We start from the raw sequence: 22,625 nt of genomic DNA, 5'->3' as shown, positions 1-22,625 counted from the left end.
CAGACAGAACCGGGGAATTTCATACAGTGTCACTCAACAGCATGCAATAACTAAAATGGATACCTGCATCAAGTATATAGACTTCAGGATGATAATTATCTTCTTCATCTTCACCACCAAGGACAATTATTTTGTTCTTCCAAGATGAACAGGTGTGGCTATCACGTGGAGAAGGTGGGGTCCCAGATGTCATAGCTCGTTTCCATACTAAGCTCTCTGCAGGCGAAACAGAAATGTAGTTACTAAAAAGAGTTGCTTTTCTAAGGGGCAGTTTGGATATGCAGATTTTAGAATCTTGGATTTCCTCAAAATCCTGGATGGGAGACGATAGGAGACATTCCGTAATTTCTGATTTCTCGCCCTTCTTTCCGTCGAGCGAGTAGGAGATTGCCCCTGTTTCCAGATTTTAAAAATCTCAAGAAGGGGGAGAGATTTCTAAAATCTGGATTTCTTACTTAAAATCCAGATTTCTAGAACAGTCCCTAAATGTTACTAGAACAGTCCAGGTTTGGATTGCTTTGCTTTCAAAATAAAACCTGGATTCTAAAATCCACGTATCCAAACGGGCCGTTTGGATACTCGGATTTTAATTCAGGTTTTTAGTTTGAAAACAATGTAAAAAAGGGTTCATGATCAAGCTGCCGTATGCTGTTCTGACAGCATTTCTTGGATTTTAAGTGAGAAATCCAGGTTTTAGGAATCTCTCCCGCATCCTGAGATTTCTAAAACCTGGAAACATGGGATGATCTGCTACTCTCTTGCTGACGGAAAGAAGGGCGAGAAGTCAGAAAACGATGGCTGGTCCGATTCTTCTCTTGTCTCTTATCTACAATTTTGAAGAAACTCGGATTCTAAAATCCGCGTATCCAAACGGCCCCTAAATGTCCCTAGTAAGGCATTAACAGACATTAAAAGCAATTGTGTACTTTTTGGATAACAGACTTAATCCTTTGCATCCAAACAAAGAAAGATATATTGCACTTGTAATACTACAAATAAAGTCGCCAAACAAAACACTTATTATGGTAAATCAAAAACAATATAATTAAGGGAAATGATATCGGCACAACCATGTTTTAATAATTGCACAGACCCAGCTTGTCTTTTCCGTTTTAATTGTCTTGCGAGAACTGTTTGGGAAGTGTAACAACCTTTTGACGGCTCTTTAAATACTAAAAGACAAGATGAGTTAGTGAAAATATCAAAACAAGGTTGTGCTGATATCATTCCCATATAATTAATTAAACCAGGCATTTTTGTTCGAAAAATAATAGAGAATATCTAGTGTGATCATTGAAATAGTTAATAAAAAAGAAACAATGATAAATATGCAGGTTATGTTATCAGGTTGCAAGAAGAAGCTTGCGAAGTAATGGTAGATTACTCTTTCTTAAAAGAAAAAGGATTACTTTATTACAAAAAACACAAAAAATGCATCATTGGGCATAGTCTGCCCAAATACAAAACCTTTCCACCCATTCTTTTCTTTGTCAACTCATTTACTGCTCTATTTGCATTCCTAGGAACATTCCTACAACTCTCAACCACACCTCTCATTTTATCTCTTATCTCCCTAATAAGCTGCCCAACTCACAACACAACCACCCTCGGTTCCTTTAGTCCATGAGATTACATTTGATCATGAATTTCGGCCTTCGGTTGGGCCCGAAACCAAAATTTGTCGAATTGGATTTCCCAAATTTCGGCTGAAATTTGGGAAAATTGATTTTTTTTCAAAAATGTAATATTTTTCCGAATTTTGAAATATTAAAAATAATACTTTTTTTACCGGATTTCAGCCAAAATTTCGGTTTCGACCAAGGCCAAAACAGAAACCGAAACCAAAATTTAAATCCATGCAATTGATAAGTCTCCTTTGATTAGTACTTTGCCCTGTAATTCAGTTTTGAACAACAGCAAACCTGAAGCTAGATTACTCATATGGTAACTAATGGTTTTATTGTTTCACTAAGGGCACTATTGTAATTGTCCTCTAAGAAAAACTGAATAAATAGATGTTAGGAACATGCACATCATTCTTATTCTGTGTTGAAAATAGAAAAAGGTTCCAGGAAGTTGTTACTTGTTAGGGGTGCCTAGGTAATAAGTCTACACCATCAGAACCTAAAGAATGAACAGTTTCATGGAACGTGTGATGTCTAAATTATCATTATGGGAAAAAAGCATGTAGGAATTTTATAAAGTCCTTTAGACCAGATGTCTTATTAGTCCAGAAAATTAAGACAAAGCTATTGCAAAGTAGATTAAACAAATTTGAAACAACGCAAAAGTTTTGGCTATTCAAGCATCAGGTAAACCCATAGTTACTAGGGTGGGAAATGAATTCAGGAAGCGAAACGTAAAATGGCTGTTGGGCCCACCATTTTACACCTCATATTTTGATACGGTGGGCCCACTATCTCCACCCAAACCCATGCATAGGGTGGAGCCCACTATTTCACACCTCATGTTATTGAACGGGTGGGCCACCGTTTTACAGCTCATGTTTTATGGCGTGGGGACCACCATTTTACTCTGGTTTTGATGGGTGGGGCACACCATCTCTACCCAAACCCATACATAGAGAAGGGCCCACCTTTTACCCCTAATGTTATTGATGGGGTGGGGCCCACTATCTCTGCCCAAACCTATGCATTAGCGTGGGTCCCACCATTGTACAACCATGCATAGCATGGGACCAGAAAACTCGTAATAATATGAAATACAACAGTAAAAAATTGTGTTATTTATATAATTTCCTTGACCATTATTATTTTAATAATTTTAAATATTAATTATTATTTTTTTGTATTTTTAGGCTACTGATATTGGTACTACCCTGTTTTGATAATTGCACCTACTCACCTTGTCTTTTCTTTCTTTATTTGCTTGTGGGAGCTTTTTTTTGGAAAAGGTGATAACCTCTGACAGCTGGTTAAATAGTAAAAGACAGACTTGTGCCCAATATCAATGGCCTGTTTTTAATAACTCAACTCAACTCTACTAAGCCTTTCTCCGAAACTAGTTGGGGTCGGCTTGGCCTGTTTTTAACACATTAAGTAAATTAGTTTTTCCTATTTTTAAATAAAATAAATAATTATCTAGCATTTTCTAAAGTTTCATCTTAAATTTTCCCCATGTGCATGCATTTCTATACGCTTCAGTAACTTTACAGAAATTTTCACCAGTGTAAACTGACACATTACTATGTCTCGATCAAAATAATGTAATATATATGCACATATAGCCAACATTTTGACCGAAATTTTGTAATTTTTCAAATCAAGTGCAATTTCTTTTCGACTCTCATGGAAATCTTAGTATTTCGACCAATACGACATGTTTCAAACTGAATTTGGTACCATGGAAGAAAGGTCGCTCACACTATATAATTCTCATATAGAATGCATACAAGGAAGGAAAAATGCATATAACCTATATGTTGTATAATTTCTCATATATAACATATAAGAAGTTGAGCCCATCGTCTTAAATAGGAAAAATGTCCACCCAAATAATTAGCTAAGTTTCGACGAAAATAATACAAGATCAAAACGAAACCAAAACAGCACCCAAATAGATAATATTTTGACAGAAATTTTGTAATTTTTCGAATCAAGTGCAATTTCGTTTCGACTCTCATGGAAATTGAAATATTTCGACCAAAACAGCACGTTCCATACTGAATTTGGTACCATGGAAGAAAGGTTGTTCTCATTAAAAAAATTCTCATATAGAACGTATAGAAGGAAGGAAAATTGGTGTTTGTTTCACACTGCATAATTTCTCATATATAACATATAAGAAGTTGAGCCCATCTTCTTAAATATGAAAACTGAGAATGTTCCTGTTATTAGTATAAACATTATGTGAAACTACGAAAACTTTGGCATTTTTGCCCCAAATTAATGGAGGTTTCCAAAGCAGGCACTCTTCCCCGCAAATGAGGCAGGTACTGAGTATAATGAACAATAATTACAGGACCGTGGCTCGATTTAGCAAAAAAAACATCCTGATTAGCAAAAAAATGAGGCTCGCCAACAGCTAGATGAATTTGAGAATGAAATCATATTTAAGTCCATACGCACTATCAAAATAAAGAATTCTGTCTTGCTTTATGACTATAATCTACTTCACTAAGACAAATATCAGAATTTTAGCAGCAGATGACATTTTAAAATTGGTAAAGAATACATAGTTACATACCCCAAGTGCCTAAACAAACTGGATTTTGCTACCTAGTTTCATGCCAAGTTGTCCAAGGTAAGACAGGAATACAAAACTGATACAAAACAAGATCACTAGAAATAGAGAAGGTTACCTGTATCCAATATGAAAATATCATTAAAATATACTTCTTCTGGATCATCGTCGGATTTCCCACTCCCTCCAAATATGAAAATCCGTTTGCCAACAAGTACCGCACTATGCCCTTCCCGTGCATCAGGCCCCTCGCCACTTAAACTTGGAACCAACCATGTATTGGACGCTATGAATAGGCACAAACTTGTTACGATGTATTGAACGCACGCGCGCACACGTGCACGCACACACACACACACACGCACGCACGCAAACATATATTTGGAATGCTAAACTGAAAGGCCCCATTGAAAATACCAACTGCAAGGGTGCCCCACTAAATCCACGTCACCCAAACACATTTATTTCTCCTTCAATATTTCATTTTCAGTACTGTCATAAATGCACGTTTGTGATGTGGATCCAATGGGGACGCCCTTGCAGCTGGGTTTTTGCAAGGTCACCCCTCAATTTAGCATTCTTCTATATATATCAGAGGCTACCATGCATATCTAATGGCATCGATCCATCAGTATCAATTTGAAAAAATAACCTCTAGACCTTGGATGAAATAAATTGCATTAAAGAAAAAATGTATATGAGCAACCCTAATTCCATGGAATGAAGAGGCTGTTTCACCTACGTTGTGTCTAAGTTTGTTGCCAGAAATCAGCCCATTCACTTTCCCATTATTGGCCGAGACCAGTCTAACTGATAAGCATGGTTTAAAATTTTGGTTTCGGTACCGGGTTCGGACCCTTGAAATTTTGAATCGAAATTTTGGTCGAAATCCGGTACAACAACGAAAAGGCTATTTTATTCAATATTAAATTTCGGTGAAATATTAAATTATTTTTTAAAAAAAACAGGATTTTTTGGTGAAATTTCGGAAATATTGAAATTTTGATTTATTTAATGTTAAATTTAGGCCAAAATAAAATACCGTTTCGGGAAATATTGAAATTTTGATTTATTTAATGTTAAATTTAGGCCGAAATAAAATACCGTTTCGGGTTTTCGTCATTTCGGTGTCGGTCTCCACCGAAATCCGAAATTTCGGTCGAAATTTAAAACCATGCTGATAAGCAGGTCTTTTAATCTCGGTCATTCACGGGAAAGTGAATGGGCTATTTCGGGCTACACACTCAGTCGCGATGGAGGTGAAATCCACTCTGGAATGAATACTATCTATATAAGTCACGAGCAATTAATCAAACTGATGCCACCATAACAAACTGAAAACTAAAAGATACAATAGAATCCAGAAATGCAGTAGCATCTTTGTAAAATTGCACTGATTTTGTAATATAACAGTAAAAGTCAACAAAAGAATGACAAACTGGAAATAATTCAAAAATAAGAACGAAAAATTGGAAAAGGAAGTGAAGAAAAACTGGAAATAATTAAAAAAAAAAAAAGGAATGAAAAACTGGAAAAGGAAATGAAAAGCACTGCATCATCATTCATCAAACAATCATACAAAGAAGAAGTCTTACAAGCATCAAAAATATGCAAATCCTTGAGTGGGGTATTCCCATCTGAACCCCCAAACACAAACAATTTATTCTTAACAGCAACGCAACTATGACTATCCCTCGGAGAAGGTGGCACGCCTTTCACCATTGGCTTACTCCATATTTGCTTCACTGCATGTGAATCGAAACAAAAACTCAAACCCCTATGAACAACAAACACCTAAATGAAAGGGTAGATATTCATAAGGCAGTCAGAACAAATCCCAAAATAATCAACAGCAAAACTGCAAATGCATCAAATAGAATCATAGAAACTACTCAAATGGCCAGACAACAATAGAGAATAATAACAAAAACATAAAATGAAAAAAAAAAAACAGTGAAGGATAAACCATGTACAGTTGGAGCTCTCATAGTTAATGCTCCATAAATTTATAATCTCTTATTTCCTATGTTCAGACCATGAAATGGCATTGCTCCTACATTGGTAATTTATAATCTCTTATTTCTAATACTTAATAGAAAATCTAGTGGAATAAGATATTGGAGAGTGTCTTCTTGGAAAATGTTGTTCAAAGAACATATACTTAACAATATTATATGTAGGTTCAGCATAGGAGAAGGCGATATATCAGCATTATGACTGGGGTTTTGTTAGAAATAGTTTCGGTTTTGATCATCATTATCATATACCCAAGCCTCGTTCAGTACTGATGATCTCCTTTCCGAGTCAAGCCTTCACCATTCTCATAAGCACAAGCATTGAGACGAATTGACAGTTCAGCTTCCTTATTTGTAGAGAATTTCAGATGATGGAAAATTTCTTAACTATTATATAGTCAAGAAAACTCCAGTTCAATCCATCCATCTATTGACTCATATTACTCGAAACACAGATAACATACTTTTTCATAGATAATCAAAAGGAAATATCCATTTATACGTAATCAAAAGGGAAATTAAGTGTTTTCCAAACCAAAAAAAGGGGTTGTGGTGATAGATTTTTTTTCAAATACTTAATATTCTCTAATATTTTATATGAAAATATGCCGTTAGGAATATAAAATATAAGAGCACCGACTTGTGCCCGCAAATTTTCAAAGACCCATGTAGGGCAAATAAAACTAAAATGTTCTAAAAATGCAAATGCATCAAAGAAGCCTCTAAAAACGAGCTCTTGGAACCCAATAAAATGAAAAACCCATGAAGAGAAAACCCAAAGAACCCCATAATTTCAAGCACCCATTTGCGCATATGTCGTTAACACCTATAAAAACTGCAAAATGCATCAATGAAAATCTTAAAAAACAAAATTAAAGAGTACGGACTAGACACTAAAGCTTAAAATCAAGACAATCAGAAAAAACATGAACAAAAGATCAAATGAAATGCAAACTTACCATTACCAACATGCATGCATCAAAGGAAACCCCAACAAACAAGCTAAAAAATATATGATAGAGATTCAAAACATAACAATAACCAAAACCCATTAAGGAAATCCCTAAAGGATGAAATTTTTCCAATACCCACTATCATTATCAACATGCATAAAAGGAAACCCCAAAAAACAATATAAAAATATATATGATAGAGATTTAAAACATAACAATAACCAAAACCCATTAAGGAACCCCAAAACTGTGAAATTTTCCAATACCCACTATCATTACCTCCATGCATCAAAGGAAAGCCCAACAGACAAGCTAAAGAAATATATGATAGAGATTCAAAACTTAACAATAACAAAAATCCATTAAGAAAAACATAAAAAGATTGAAATTTTTCCAATACCCACCTGTGTCATAGACATGAATGTCATTGGTCTGACAGTTATCTTTGCCATAACCCCCAAAAAAATACAAAAATCTCCCTCCTCTAATGGAATTGCATGTGTGTCCCCACATCTTTCCAGGCCCAAAAATCTCTCCTTTTCCACCAGGAGATTTTTTCACACCTTGAGTCTCACTCAATCCATTGTTCAGCTCTATTTTTTCCCACTTCATTTTGAGAAAAAAAAATCAAAAGACTAAATAAAACTCGGTAAAAAAACAAAAGCCCAAAACTCAATCTGAGATCAGCTTCTCTTCTCTGTAACTAGTGTGGAATTTAAGGTAAATCCAGAGTCCAACAATGCATGCATATATATCACAGTGACAGAGATAAATTGGGGGAAATGAAATGGGGAGTAAAACGGCCAGAGGGGATGAAAATGAGCAATAAGACACGTGTGGAAAAGATTCTGAAAAATCTTTGTTTTGTCTGATACATATAAAATCTCATTACTAGGGGATATATTTGAAATAGGCGGCCAAATCTGCCGTAGGGCAGGGGCGTTTTGGTCATTTAAGAGTAGTTTTGTCATTTTAATGAATGTTAGGGTCATAGTGGGAAGAGGAATTTTGGTCATCCTCCCAGTTCAAATGCATGGTTAAAAATAGGGAAATGATATTTTCCCCCCATTGACAGTTTCTGTTAGGAACTGAGGAAGGTTCACTGCTTGAGGATAAATTCACCCCCTATAACGTTTTTTCTTTTCCTTTAAAACTTAACGAATAATGTTAAGGGGGGATTATCATTCCCCTAAAAATATAGGGTTAGTTTAATTATTTTTAGAAAATTTTGGAGAGATTTTCTAAATATTAGAGAGAGAGTGTGTGTAAGGACTTATTTGCAAAAATCATCCAATAGATTCCTAAGTAGATTGTGTCCATTGTCATTTATCATTCTGTTGCAATAATCAACGTTATTGATAATCAACGTTTAATGGTTAAATTGATTGTAATTCCACATAATTAATACTTATGATTAGTACTAGAGGTCGTGTGCGAAGAGCTGAACTTGGAAAGATTGGCTGCTCTATCAGGGGTAACGCTGCGTACATCTAGCCCTCCCCAGACCCCGCAATGGCGGGAGCCTCATGCACTGGGCAGCTCTTTTTTTATAATTTATCTAGGAACATGGGTGGCACTTCAAATTTGGGAGATGATAAATTTGCACCCATGTAGGATGATTCGCACCCCTTATAACATGAATTGTGGTAGACTCCTAACGCTTTTTTTTTTTACGTGTAATATGGTACGAATCACCCTACAAGGGGTGCGAATTTATCATCGCCCTAAAATTTTATTGATAAAAAATAAAAAGAATTACAAGAGGAGGACATGCCATCTAGACGGTGGAACCCAACTAAAATACTAAAAAAAATTCCACAATAGAACCACACCACAATATAAATCTAGTTTCGTTCCGTGCATAGCTACCATGTAATTCTTCGTGATGATGGTGGAAAGCCCGATCGGATTATTTTCGCTAAGGGCGGAGATTAAACCAATTCACATGCTCGAAATGGAGGCCATATTGCAAGGGCTAAACTGCTAAAGCTGTCTCTATCTAAAAGGATAAGTAACATATATATGGGTTGAAGCATATTCTCAAGTGGCGGTGGAAATTCTTAATGGTGGTTATGAATGTCCTTGGCGGGTTAAACCTCTAAGGAACAGAATTATGTCGTATCTCGGGAGATTTGAAAATTGGAAAGTTACTAATATTTGGAGGGAAGTGAACCAAGCGGCAGATTTTTTATCTAAAGCTGATTGCCCATGTAAGGGGGTGGACATAGAGTTTATGGCCATTCCCCAAGATCTCATTGTTTTGATAGAGCAGGATTCCGCTGGAACCTGTTATCAGAGATTATAATTTCTTTTCCTTTTAATATATTCTGGTCGGGGTCCGCCTTAACGCCAGCTTGCCTATAAAAAAAAAAAAGCTACCATGGAGTTTCTACCTGCCAGGATAGAGTAATCATAAATGTGGAATGCCTATGTGGGAAATTACTTGCTTATAAAATAATCTGTTTGTGAAATTGATTGTAAAGATGAAGATTAACCTCAATGAAAGCAATGTAAGTTTACAGCCTAAGGTTTTTGCTTCTCGCTTTCTTTTAAATTAGGTGCACTATGCATGCATAAAATATAGTATATTACAATACTGAAGAGGTTTTTTCCTTAGATGGCTCCTACCTTTACAAAATAAGCTCGTTTAGGTGATGTTTGGCAACCGTAATTTTTTTCCATGATAAATTAAGATCCCATGGAAAAAATTTCCATGGCAGGCAGATGTGGGCCATGTGGCCTTAGATTTTTCATGCAATACGTTGGGGTTGGCCCAGTGCAAGAGCATCATAAGATCTTTTGATGGTATTTATTTTCATAGTGGTTATCTTCTAAGGATTTAAGGCTTTGATTAGCCAATTTGTGTGAGTGTTGATTTAACCTAACATCTTAACATTATATTTTAGGAAAATTAGATCAGATGAAGGAACCACTCTAATCAATTTCAATAGACCATGTCTATCTTCCAATATCAATGCATGGAGAGGATGTAAATGGTTAGGGTTATGCTGCCGCTGAAATCTTAACTCGAGACAATGGATTATGCTAAGCTGGCTCCTAGTGACCTACAAAAACAAAGAAGCGTAGGAAAACCACTGGAGTTTTGACTCGGTGGGGAGGGGGCATTTCGATGCCTAAGTCGGAATGTGCAATAGTGCAACTTGAGCTCTGTAAAGGGTCGGGAATATAAAAATGACCGAATGAACATGTGTACCTTGAGCTTTGGTCCCCGTTTTATATAGTAGAGTCCTCGGCCATTTAGCAAATTTGCCTCTTTTGGACTCTCCCCTGATTGGCTGGCATTCCTAAAATGTTGGTTTCCAATACTATCATTTGGAGGTTGTGGCTTTAGGCTGTAGTTTTAGGGTTTTTAGGGCTTCTAAAGAGTTGTGAAGTTACCCTTTTGCCCCATCTAGCCTTCAAGCTGTAGATGGCACATGTCGGCCTCCGATTGGCTGCCAAATTTTACCCCCAAAATGTTTGAATTTTATTTTCTAATGTTGTGCATGTGGGTTTCGATACTTCAGGGATTTGGATATCTTTAAGAGAATGAAGTGCATCTATAACTAGATTTTGGAAGTATCGGACTTCTATTTCTCATGTGGAGAAGTGGACAAATGATAATAGGCTCCATCTTTTATGTTGGCATTCTTCACTTTACTAAACATTTTTTTATTAGATGATAGTTTTCAAGATTGTTTTAGCCTGTTAATACCTTATTAGAAGAATATAAATAACAAAGGGGGTTGCATTTTATGATGATGGAGTGTGGACATTGTTTCCCTTATATTGTTGATAAAAATGAAAATTTTCATGTACAATTGGGGGCTGGGGGGCTAAAAAATAAACAGGGATGCCTTTGTAAGGGCACCTTCCCCATCAATTTATGGTAATTGAAGTTTTTTCATTGGATCAATTACCAAAGGGGGACAGAAATTAGGCAAAATTATCAACTGGACCCAGGCTTTTCAGAAATTACGAATGGGGGACAAAATATGTACGGATGGAAAATTGTGGTCCAAAATGCCATTTTCCTAATGACGACTTTCCTTTTTACTTTTTTACTCTTCCCTCTTCCCTCTTCTTTACTGTTTCCATTCTTTTACTTTTGGGGTTTTAACCTACCGGTCATCTCCTTCACTTGCAGCCACCATTAGAGGTGGAAAAAGTAGACGAACACGTCAGTTTTTTTTTTTTCCCATTTTCTCTATCTCGGTTTTGTTTTTCATTTTTTTTTTGGGTTTTGCAATGCTTTTGTTTTCTCAATATCTGTTTTATCTTGTTTAGGGTTTTGTATTTTGTTCATCTCTAATGATTTATGGTGGATTACCCTATTTTGAGAGTTGAAAACCCGATTTTAGGTGGATACCCTATTTTGAGGTTTTGTTTTGAGAATTGGAAACTCTTTTTAGATATTTTGTAAGCCCCATTTAGATACTTGAAAACCCCTCTTTTATAGACCTTAAAACCTTTGACAGCCCCCTTCTAGAGATTTGAAAACCCCTCTCTTATAGACTTTAGAAGCTTTGAAAATCCTCTCCTAGAGAGTTGAAAACCCTATTTTGAGGTTTTGTTTTGAGACTTGAAAACCCCTCTTTTATAGACCTTAAAACCTTTGACAACCCCCTTCTAGAGATTTGAAAACCCTCCTAGAGAGTTGAAAAGCTTTGAAAACCCCCTCCTAGAGAGTTGAAAACCCGATTTCAGGTGGAAAACCCTATTTTGAGGTTTGTTTTGAGACTTGAAAACCCCTCTTTAAATATTTGGTAAGCCCCATTTAGAGACTTGAAAATCCCTCTTTAGATATTTGGTAGGCCCCATTTAGAGACTTGGAAACCCTGTTTAGAGACTTGAAAACCCTGAGTTAGAAACCCTATTTCAGGTGGATAACTATAATTTGAGGTTTTGTTTTGAGACTTGAAAACCTCTCTTTAGTCAATTAGTAAATAGAGCCTTTATATGGATTCAGGTTGGTTCTAAGGTGTAGAACTGATAAGTTGGAGCTGTAACGAACATACTCAAATGTATAAATAAGAGACTAGTAAAAAAATACGTGAAAACTGATATAAAAAAAGGTGCATGTGTGCCTTTCCCTACTATGATTTGAATGTATTTAAAAATGAGGTGTGAAATGAAAATATATATAGAGACTAAGCTAGATTACGATGGATGTTAAAAATAAATAAAAAAATTTCAGTTTGTATTAGAAGAGAGGTTTGAAACAGGACACTAGCTTCCAGAAGCAATTTTGGAAAATGATGACTATGAAAGTGATCGAATGATCTTTGATGTAAAAATTGATTTTCATATTTTGTGAGAGTGCTTTTGATCCTAAATTGTAATGTTTATTTTCGGATCTTTTATTTCAGTTATTTGAATGGTCTACCTGTTCTATTTTGCTTATTTGTATGAAGATTTCCTCTCAAGGTTGGTTAGTGTTAAATACTTTAGTTGTCTCCTCATGATGTTTGGTGTTAGGATTGTCTAACTTATAGAGGAATATGTGAGTTGCTATCAATTTTTTTAAACAGAAAAAAGGTTCAAAGAACTTCCTGTATACTCTTTCTATTGTGTATATCTCAGCTAGCTTTCTTATTCTTTCTAGCATCCTTTTCTAAGTCTCTTAAAGTTGACATTATTCCTAATTGTGCTCTACCAATTATATAATTCTTGTTCTACTTTGGGAAATGATTCCATCACTTAAATCTTGTTATATGTATAGTTTTTTTAGTGATTTGGTTAATAGAAAATGGCATCAGCCCAATCTTTGTTCTATCTCTTGTGAATAATGGTATTATCACACTCGTGTTTTAGTGTTTGCACTGTTAAGGCTTGCCTTTTTCTTATAATTTGGTTGTGAACTATGGTGGCATTTTATAGAGTATTTTAGCCACTAGGAAATGATGCTTTCTAATCCGGTTATGACTGAGGTTTTTGTCCTCAAACCAATTCCTTCTTCTCTTCCTTTTGTTCCCAACTAGAGGTTTCACCAATAGATTGCAAACAAAGACAATAGGCAAAGGAGAAAACCAAAAAACTTAATCCCAACCCTTGCTACTCCATCTCTAGCCAACCAGTCTGCCTCTCTAGATATTGGAGAACACTATTTTGGAAATCACGTATGAGACAGATGTATCCTTGGTGCACATTTGAATAAGAGCAAATGAAGTGGGAGACCTTAATGCAATGGAGGTTTTATATGTGGGTCAAGGCACTCCACTATAGAACTGTTTTGTGATTTTCAAGGGTGCTAAAATTTTATTTCTCTTGTCCTGACCATCTTGGTCTTTTTCTGTGAATAAAATTAGCAGCCATTCAAATATTTCTCTTGTACTGCCTTGGCTAGTTGAATCCATATCGTCCCTGATGTTGTATACTTCATTACCACGAAATTACTATATCTTGCTCACACACCTTGAAAAAAAAAGAGTAAGAATAAGAAAGGAAAGAAAGTTATATTGAGGCAGTGGTCATAAATGGCTTCAATCTGCCATTTCGTTATAAATGAAAAAGAGCCAACCTCTCCAACACTTGCAAGCATAGAAGAGAAAGAATAGTGAATACATGTCATATCAAAAGCAATAGCCCTCGATACATGATTATTTTTGAAATGCAAACCTCTTAAAAAATAGGTTTTTTTAAAATTCAAAATTTCTAATTGTGTTCATTCTTGTCATCACAAGGTAGTTAATAACCCTGTCTTCTTTCTTCTCTTGCCTTTGATTTAAAATAATATGAGTTTTGATAACCTTATTATGTAGTTGATAACCTTGTTTGTTTTTTCACAAATCTATATATTGTGTCTGTTTTGATAAATGGCAAAGGTGACAGAAAAAGGGGGGAGCAAGGCTAAGATTCAAAGGGGGGAGATTCTTAAGAGGAGGGGGGAAATGCAAAAGGGGAAGGGAAAATTTGAAGGGAGGAAGCAACATGTAAGTATATTTCATATTTATGTTTTCAATATCATTCAGTTTTCATATGCCATTTAATGTTTTGATGATGTTAATTGATTTGCAGGGTATGTCCCTGCAAGATGTTCGCCTTCGTGTTTCAAGAGTGCATTGGCTAAGATGGGGTTGCAGCAACACCATTACGAGGCACTAGAGAAGACCCCGTTCAAACATTTGATCCACCTTGAAGAAATTGTGATGCACAAGCCCCTTATCAGAGCACTACATGATAAGTGGGATCCTGCCACTAAATCATTCAGATTAGGTTGTATTTCAGTTCCTTTTAAGGCCAACGATGTAGCGTTGGCGTTAGGCCTACCAGTCAGAGGGGAGGCAATAAATGTGAACAGGGTTATATCAACTGACAAGAGAAACCCTCCTCCTCATGTTGATGGCTGGCCATTTCGTAAAGCAAATGTTGTAGCATCTGTTATTCTACAGGAAATCAAGGCAGTAGTTGGGAGAATCGAGAAAGAGTACATAAACAAAACCGTGACATATGTACTTTTACAACCATTTGCCACCGTCCTATTTACTCAGAGTGCCCATCGAGTCGATCAGTTGTTCTGGCCCTTTGTGGATGATTTAAAAAATATTGGTAACTACAACTGGAGCCAAGCTGTTTATGATTGGTTAATAGGATATCTTAACAAAGTCAGCTTGCATGGCGGCACATATCTTGGAGGGTGCTCGTTGGCAATGCATGTATGATGGATTCAATCCGTTAAAGTTTAAACTTTGTAATTTTTGCGATGATTAAGAAACTTTCTCTTGTCTATGCAGGTGTGGTTCTATGAGCATACGGACTTATGGGTTCCGAAGGATCCAAATGCCCGTCCTCGTATGCTAAAATGGGATTGGAAAGCAAAGGAGTTGAGTAAGTATGCTCTTGTCGAGAGTAAAAAAATAGAGGAATCTCAAGTGAGACATAAAACTAGATACCCTATTATATCAATTGTAATTTCTTATTGAGGAATTAACTTATTCATTCATCAGGTGGTGGTCGCACTGACGCTAGGAGAGGAGGAAGTAGAATATATAAACGATCAGGTATCCCAATAGAGCATATCAATTTTTGTTATTGATTAATGTTTAAAAACTCATCATCGTTTGCTTTATCTGTATGGTAGGAACCCGCGGAAACGGCTTCAATAGAGGGCTAAGAAATATTGGGTCACTCCCCTACAACCTCAACATTGCCCAACCTTGATATGGATGAAGACATAGAGAGAGATGGGGATAGTCAGGATGAGGAGGGTGGAGAGGATGAAAGGAAGAGGAGATCGTGGATGAGGATAAGAAAGGCAAAGGAGGCACTCAGAAAAGAGAGGGAGGACTTTCAAAGGGAGAAGGAGAGACGGAGCAAAATGTTAGAAAAAGTAAGAACACTTATTTTGGAAGAAGACGAAAAAGTTGAAGAAGTCGAAGAAGAAATAGGCGCAGGACACTTCGAGGGTTTGAGGCAGTGGAGGAGAAAGAGAAGGAAGAAGAGGACAAAGAGGAGGAGAAAGAGAAGGTAGAAGAGAAAAAAGAGGAGGAGAGGAAAGAAACAACATGTACTGTTACCATTGACCAACAAAAGGAAGTAGGGAGCATTGAGAGATGCGTGAAGATGGAGGCACGCAATAGGAAACCAAGTTACAACGTGATTAGCCCCTACAAACCACTTTTACCCCAAAAGAGGAAGCTACTAAGGAAGAAGAAGAATGGGAAGAAAGAGGAGGTGAGAGAGGAGGACAAAGATGAGGAGAAAGTTAAGGAGATGGAGGAGGAGAATAAACAAGAGAAGAAAGAGGAGGAAAAAAAGAGAAAGAAGAGGAGGAGAATGGGAAGGATAGGAGGCTGAATTGATTAAAAAATTGTAAAAGAATGAGACAAGGCAAGTAGATGCTAAATGTATAACCTTGTTTTGCTTATAGTTGTGTCATTTTCTAACAATTATATCATTTTGTAGTCGTTGTATCATGAAGGAAGAAGGTATAACGATATTTGTTGACGACTTGGTATGCCTGTGGAGACGCAGAAGATACCTCAGTAATAATGTAAGTGACTTTGTTTAAGGGTGATTAAGAAAATATATGCAAGTTAATAACGATATGAATAATCTTCTCTTGAACTTTTTTTATTGAAGGTATTGGATGTATACGGAAAGTTTCTTCAGAACTCCTACAAGGACAGATCAACATGTCCTCATAGCAAAATTATATTTGTTCCTTCATTGGTACATGTGAGTAAATTTTTCTACATTAAGAATGCTAGTTTTCCTTCATTGGTGGTTGAAGCATTTTTTTACAATCGAGGACTTTCCTTGAACAGGGAAATCTTATTTCTAGACTTCGTACCATGGATGAGACCACGGATGAGAAAACAAAGCTCAAATATTATGAACTTGCGAAAGGGATATTGAATGCTAGACTTATAGATATCCCGTGTTAAGAGATTAATATGGTCTTGATCCCATTATGTCAAAACAACCACTGGGTTCTGCTTGTGCTTGACATGGTTAAAAAATCCTTCTTCGAGTGCAACTCCTCAAAAGAGCTTAAATTCGACGAACTAGCAAGGCATACGGTAATTACATTAACATTTTCAGTGATGGTCTAAGATTCTTAGATATGTCAAACAGTTATATTTCATTTCTGATTTTATCTCCAGGTAGCCTTGATAAAAGAATATTTCAAGTCCCATGGTTGTGACATAGACCACTTTCCATATGCCCAAGTGGCAGACTTCCCACAACAAGATAATGGGTAAAGCAGCCTATAAACCTTTTAAATTTGAAAGCTTTTATGTCATTTAGAGTTTAATCCTATTCCATTTACACTACCTATTGTTTTGCATATTTGACTGTGAACTATTTGTGATCAAAGGGATCGAGCATATGTATAGTGGGGTCGCTTTCAATTTTGGTCCGGATGACATTCCTCAAATGCGACTGGAACTATGTCAACGATTTATACGAGGAGAGTTTGGGAAATGTGAACTTCAATAGGAGAAATGTTGTGGATGGATGTGATTGTTGTGTTTGAGTTGTTGCGTTGTTCAAAACTTAAAATGATGTGTATGTGTTGTTCATAACTTCAATAGGAGAAATGATGTGATTATGTAAACAGGTTGTTGTTCAAAACAGGTTATTGTGTAAACAGGTTGTTGTGTAAATGGGTTGTTCTGTAAACAGGTTGATGAGTAAACATGTTGTATACTGTGTTGTTCAGAACTTCAATAGGAGAAATGATGTGATTGTGTAGCAAGGTTGTTGTTCAAAACAGGTTATTGTGTTAACAGGTTGTTGTGTAAATGGGTTGTTCTGCAAACAGGTTGTTGAGTAAACAGGTTGTATACTGCGTTTCTAAGTTGGTAACCCTATTTTTAGACTCCAGAACACCGCTCACATTCACCAGACTTGATGGTCTCATTTCTAAGTTGGTAACCCTATTTTTATACTTGATCACCCAAAAATCGAGGATTTGAAAACCCCATGTGGATGGACCAGTAACTTCGGCCAACACGCATGGACTTGATGATCCCATTTTGATTTTGGTGACACCATCTTTTATACCTGATGACCCCAAAACCAATGACTTGAAAACCCCATGTGGATGGGCCAGTAACTTCGGCCAACACGCATGGACTTGGTGATCCCATTTTGATTTTGGTGACCCCATTTTTTATACCTGATGACCCCAAAACCAATGACTTGAAAACCCCATGTGGATGGGCCAGTAACTTTTGGCCAACACACATGGACTTGATGATCCCATTTTGATTTTGGTGACCCAATTTTTTATACCTAATGACCCCAAAACCAATGACTTGAAAACCCCATGTGGATCAGCCAGTAACTTTTGGCCAACACACATGGACTTGATGATCCCATTTCGATTTTGGTGACCCCATTTTTTATACCTGATGACCCTAAAACCAATGACTTGAAAACCCCATGTGGATGGGCCAGTAACTTTTGGCCAACACACATGGACTTGATGATCCCATTTCGATTTTGGTGACCCCATTTTTTATACCTGATGACCCCAAAACCAATGACTTGAAAACCCCAAGTGGATCGGCCAGTAACTTTTGGCCAACACACATAGACTTGATGATCCCATTTCGATTTTGGTGACCCCATTTTTAATACCCGATGACCCCAAAACCGATGACTTGAAAACCCCATGTGGATCAGCCAGTAACTTTTGGCCAACACACATGGACTTGATGATCCCATTTTGATTTTGGTGACCCCATTTTCGATACCCGATGACCCCAAAATCGATGACTTGAAAACCCCAAGTGGATCGGCCAGTAACTTCGGCCAACACACCCGGACATCTTTAATCCCATTTCGATTTCGGTGACCCCAATTTTTATACCTGATAACCCAAAAATAAGGGCTTGAAAACCCCCAGCTTCACATAACCCTTTTTATAGACTTAATAATCTTCTACCAGTAACTTGATAATCCTCCAATGGAATTACAATTCTACTCATGATGGAATAACAAAAGATATGGATCCAAAGAAATGGATGTTGCATTCATTCAATGTGCTTCATGTATTACATCCCAATTCATTTAGTACAAAAAAAACTAGAATGGTTAAGTACCCAGAAAAATATTTTTGTAGCCACCTTGTCTGGTTAAGTACATAAAAAACATATCATTTACAAGTAATCCACTTATCTTCCGAAAAAAGAGACTGAAGTCATCCATCGTATGCAACTAATCCAATTGTCTTCCAAAAAAATAGACTGAAGTCATCCATCATATACAACTAATCCACTTGTGTTTCAAAAAAGAGAGTCAAGCCATCAATGCATTGTCTCAGGAACACACCTTTACAAGAAGAAAGGAGGTTCACAAGGTACACCAGACCTAAAAAATACCAGCACCACAGTTAATTATTCTTGAAAAATATTTTTTTCTAGAAAAAGAATAATTCATATAATGTGTACCACGTACCTGTTGAAAATAGGCGCAGAAGATCCAATGGCAGTTTCGTCAACAGGTTGTCTTACGATGGGAGGTTCTTTGCAACTTCTTTTGTTGTGACCAAGTTGTCCACATGTGGTGCAATTGTAATGTAATCCGCTTTGCAATTCACGATCCGTTCTTCTCGTACGCGGCCTTCCAGGTGGCCTCTTTGCACGTGGTGGTAATAATGTTGTTAAAGGTTCTGGAGGAACTTGCCATTGGGTCCGATCAAGTGTAGGGTGCAATGCCTCATCGTATGTATTTCGATACCTCTGTACATGATACCATTCTTTGCAGTAATCGTAAGGATCAAAACCTATGATGCCAATAGCTGCCATGGCATGTCCGCACGGTAGTCCAATCGTTTGGAAAGCACGACAGGTGCATGTTTGCAGGTGTAGGTTCACAGCATCAACATTTTCAAGGGACTTTACTTCATAATCATGAACACCTATTCGATAAGCTGTATATTGGCGGCTTTCTTCCCTTGCCAATGTCATATGTTCTTCTGCGTAACGGGTCAACTTTGTCTGCCAACCTTGACCCATTTCTTGACGTTTCTGCAAGAAGTCAGAAGTCTTCCATCGAGTGTGTTCTACCAATGATGCAATCGGCAATTTTCTCCCATCCTTCAAGACAACATTGAAACACTCCGACCTATTGGTCGTCAATACATCATATCTATCCCCCTTAAAATAAAAACTAGCCCAATGTTCATTGGGGATGTCACTTATCCACTTGTGTGCATTTTCATTCCTTTCCTTAATCTTCTCCATTGTTTCTTTAAAAACACATTCTCTCAATGCCCGTGCAGCTCTCCAAAATAATTTCTTTAGTAAAAGATCTTTGAACACAAAATAGAAATTGGCGGCGAGGTGACGCATGCAATAACTATTATTTGCATTAGGTAATTCTATAGGTACTGCTTGCATCAACCCCTTCTGTCGATCAGAGCATATGGTGAATACGTTCGTCTCCGCTGACATTACGTTTTCTCTCACCAACCTAAGAAACCACCTCTAACTATCTTTGTTCTCGGTCTCGACAACTGCAAACGCTAATGGAAATAATCCGTTTTACCGTCAACCTCGACTGCAATCAATAAGATTCCTAGATACTTTCCTCGTAGATGTGTACCATCGACTAAAACTATAGGTCTGAGTGTTTGATTAAAGGAACGTATGCTGGGACCAAATGTCCAAAATAAGCGAACAAACCTATCATCTCCCCTTGGACGTAAATCTCTTCCACGGAAAACACGCATATAGGTGCCAGGATTTCTTCTCATCATCTCAACTGAAAGTGCAGGCAATATGCGGTAAGAGTCCTCAACATTCCCACACTTAATTTCAAGGATGATGTTCATCTCAATGTACGCTTTTCGATAGCTTATAGTTATACCCCAATGCATCTTAATATATTCTCTTATGATCCTTGTCCCGATCTCTTCTGGGCGACGAATAAGCGTAAGCATGTCTTAGCAACCCAAGCTGATGTTACAAGAGGGTGATCATTGCACCTTAGTTGAGTTGTGCACGTATGGCCGGGAACAAACGCCTTCACTAACACATAAGTCATATGATTAATGCCAGATATACGCCATTTGCAACCTTCTTCCTTACATCGAACGGCATATTTTTTTAGTGTTGACTTTGATTTCACAAACTTAAATCTTTGCCGAATTGCATACTCTCAAACTCCCTGCTTGAACTGTTTCATATCTGCAAACATTGCCCCGCACGTTAACTTCTCAAGCTCAGCATTATCAGCATCTACCTCATGAGCCCCAACAAACATATCATCTACTTCCATTTGTAGCCTACTGTCATGAGGGACACCAAGATTTCCATCATCAACATCATGATCATCATCAATGCCATCATGATGATCCTCGTCATCGTCACTATGATCATCATCATCATTCATATCTTCTTCAAAATAATCACTCATGACACAAAAATCATCTTGAAATTCATTATTGAAGTGCATTTCCAAATCTCCATCACTTTGTTTGTCGTGGATATCTTCAGTGGCATGATCCGTCAAATCATGTGTAAATTCTTCATTTAGGACAATGCGAGACCTGCATAGTTCAACAATATATAATCAGGCTAGTAGATTGATTAATTTTGAATTTCAAATATTGAAGGGGGAAAACCATTGGTAAAGAAGTACAATACCTTAGAGTCGGTTGTGTTGAATCACCTCCTATATTGGTACCATCAAGCTTTATCGTAGTCTCTTTGCAAATCCACTTCAAAACGCGGGGGACGATTGACATTTTCTGCTTCTCGAGGAAGATTTTGGGGTGGATTCGAAGGAGATGGAATGGCTACATTATTAGAGGGTCCCGTAATAGAAATATTGTTTGGAGGCAGCATTGACGAATACAATGAATTTCTACCATTGTCACTAATGCTTTTGAATATGTATATCATCATAGAATTAAACACATCTTTGTCAAACATCCTCATGATGGCTTGGAAGGCATTATCATTATCGACATCCATTAAAGTGCATATATATGGATCAACAACGTATCGACACTTTATTGATTCAATCACCTGCCATTCTATAGTTCCGATTCTTTTCTGGATTAGAACTTTAAATTGTTGGAAATTGATTCGTCGTCCAATCGATAAGAATGTCTTCCTCCCACCGATATATTCCCACGAAACTTTATCCTTCAATTTTTCATAATAGTGTAAAGGAAGAGAAACCATTGTTTCGGCCATTTTTTTAAACACCTGCAAAGACACACAAGATGTCAGAAGAACAATGTTGAAATAAGGGGAGTTTTCAAATCTCTAAACAGGGTTGTCAACACTCTAAATGGGGGTTTTAAAGTCTCAAGAAGGAGGGTTATGAAGTCAATAAACATGGTTGGCTAGGGGGGCTCAAGTCTAAAATAGGGCTGATCAAGTAACTAAATTGGGGTTTTCAAGTGTCTATAGAAGGCTTCTCATGTCCCAAAGGGATTATCAAGTGTACCTAAATTGGGGTTAATAGATATCTAAGGGAGGGTTTTCAAGGACAAAAAGGCTTATCATGTGATTAATTGGGGGTATCAAGTATCTAGATGGGTTTCAAGACTATAGAAGGGGGCTTTTCAAATCTATGAAGGGAGTTATCCATTATCTAAATTGGATTATGTATAAGTAGGGGTTTTCAACTCTCTAGGAGGGGGTTTTCAAAGCTTCTAAAGTCTATAAGAGAGGGGTTTTTTAACTCTCCAAAAGGGGGTTGTTAAAGGTTTAAAGGCCTATAAAAGAGGGGTTTTCAAGTATCTAAGTGAGGCTTACTAAATATCTAAACAGGGTTTCCAACTCTCAAAACAAAACTTCAAAATAGGGTATCCACCTGAAATCGGGTTTTCAACTCTCAAAATAGGGTTATCCACCAGAAATCATTAGAGATGAACAAAATACAAAACCCTAAACAAGATAATACAGATATTGATAAAACAAAAAACATTGCAAAAAAACTACTCACATGTTTGTTGAGTTTTCCCAAGTCCAATGCTAGGTTAAAAAGC

General features: G+C 36.9%; 3 protein-coding genes across 3 annotated transcripts in view; all 3 read right to left on the bottom strand.

The window, feature by feature from the left end:
• LOC143846677 (uncharacterized) overlaps positions 1–7,949 on the bottom strand; it is a 59,734-nt gene extending 51,785 nt beyond the window's left edge. Inside the window, exons 1-4 of the mRNA XM_077355175.1 lie at positions 7,576–7,949; positions 5,799–5,948; positions 4,322–4,489; positions 64–216 (exon numbers count right to left, since the gene is read on the bottom strand). Coding sequence (XP_077211290.1) covers positions 64–216; positions 4,322–4,489; positions 5,799–5,948; positions 7,576–7,783 — 679 coding nt within the window. The 5' untranslated portion in view covers positions 7,784–7,949. The remainder of the gene's footprint in view (positions 1–63; positions 217–4,321; positions 4,490–5,798; positions 5,949–7,575) is intronic.
• An 11,005-nt stretch (positions 7,950–18,954) lies between these two features.
• LOC143891948 (uncharacterized) lies at positions 18,955–20,076 on the bottom strand. Its single transcript, XM_077396437.1, has 2 exons — positions 19,079–20,076; positions 18,955–18,991 (listed from the first exon to the last, which is right to left on the bottom strand). The coding sequence occupies exons 1-2, from the start codon at positions 20,074–20,076 to the stop codon at positions 18,955–18,957; spliced, it is 1,035 nt and encodes a 344-aa protein (XP_077252552.1).
• Positions 20,077–20,147: 71 nt separating this feature from the next.
• On the bottom strand, positions 20,148–20,564 carry LOC143891947 (uncharacterized). Its single transcript, XM_077396436.1, has one exon. The coding sequence runs from the start codon at positions 20,562–20,564 to the stop codon at positions 20,148–20,150; it is 417 nt and encodes a 138-aa protein (XP_077252551.1).
• Between the last annotated feature and the right edge of the window lie 2,061 nt (positions 20,565–22,625).

The sequence above is a fragment of the Tasmannia lanceolata genome, unplaced genomic scaffold, assembly GCF_043159265.1.
Source record: "Tasmannia lanceolata isolate RefF3 unplaced genomic scaffold, GAP_Taslan_0.1 ptg000015l, whole genome shotgun sequence".
NCBI lineage: Eukaryota > Viridiplantae > Streptophyta > Magnoliopsida > Canellales > Winteraceae > Tasmannia > Tasmannia lanceolata.
Note: the sequence above shows the minus strand (reverse complement) of the source record. Positions and strands in the feature narration are given on the sequence as shown.

What these genes read in the sequence shown, in the direction of transcription:
- LOC143891948 (XM_077396437.1), bottom strand. Translation starts at nt 20,076, where the DNA reads ATGTCAGCGGAGACGAACGTATTCACCATATGCTCTGATCGACAGAAG. An exon ending in TCTGCGCCTATTTTCAACAG is followed by an intron (nt 18,992 to 19,078) that starts GTACGTGGTACA and finishes GGTATTTTTTAG; the next exon opens with GTCTGGTGTACCTTGTGAAC.
- LOC143891947 (XM_077396436.1), bottom strand. Translation starts at nt 20,564, where the DNA reads ATGCTTACGCTTATTCGTCGCCCAGAAGAGATCGGGACAAGGATCATA.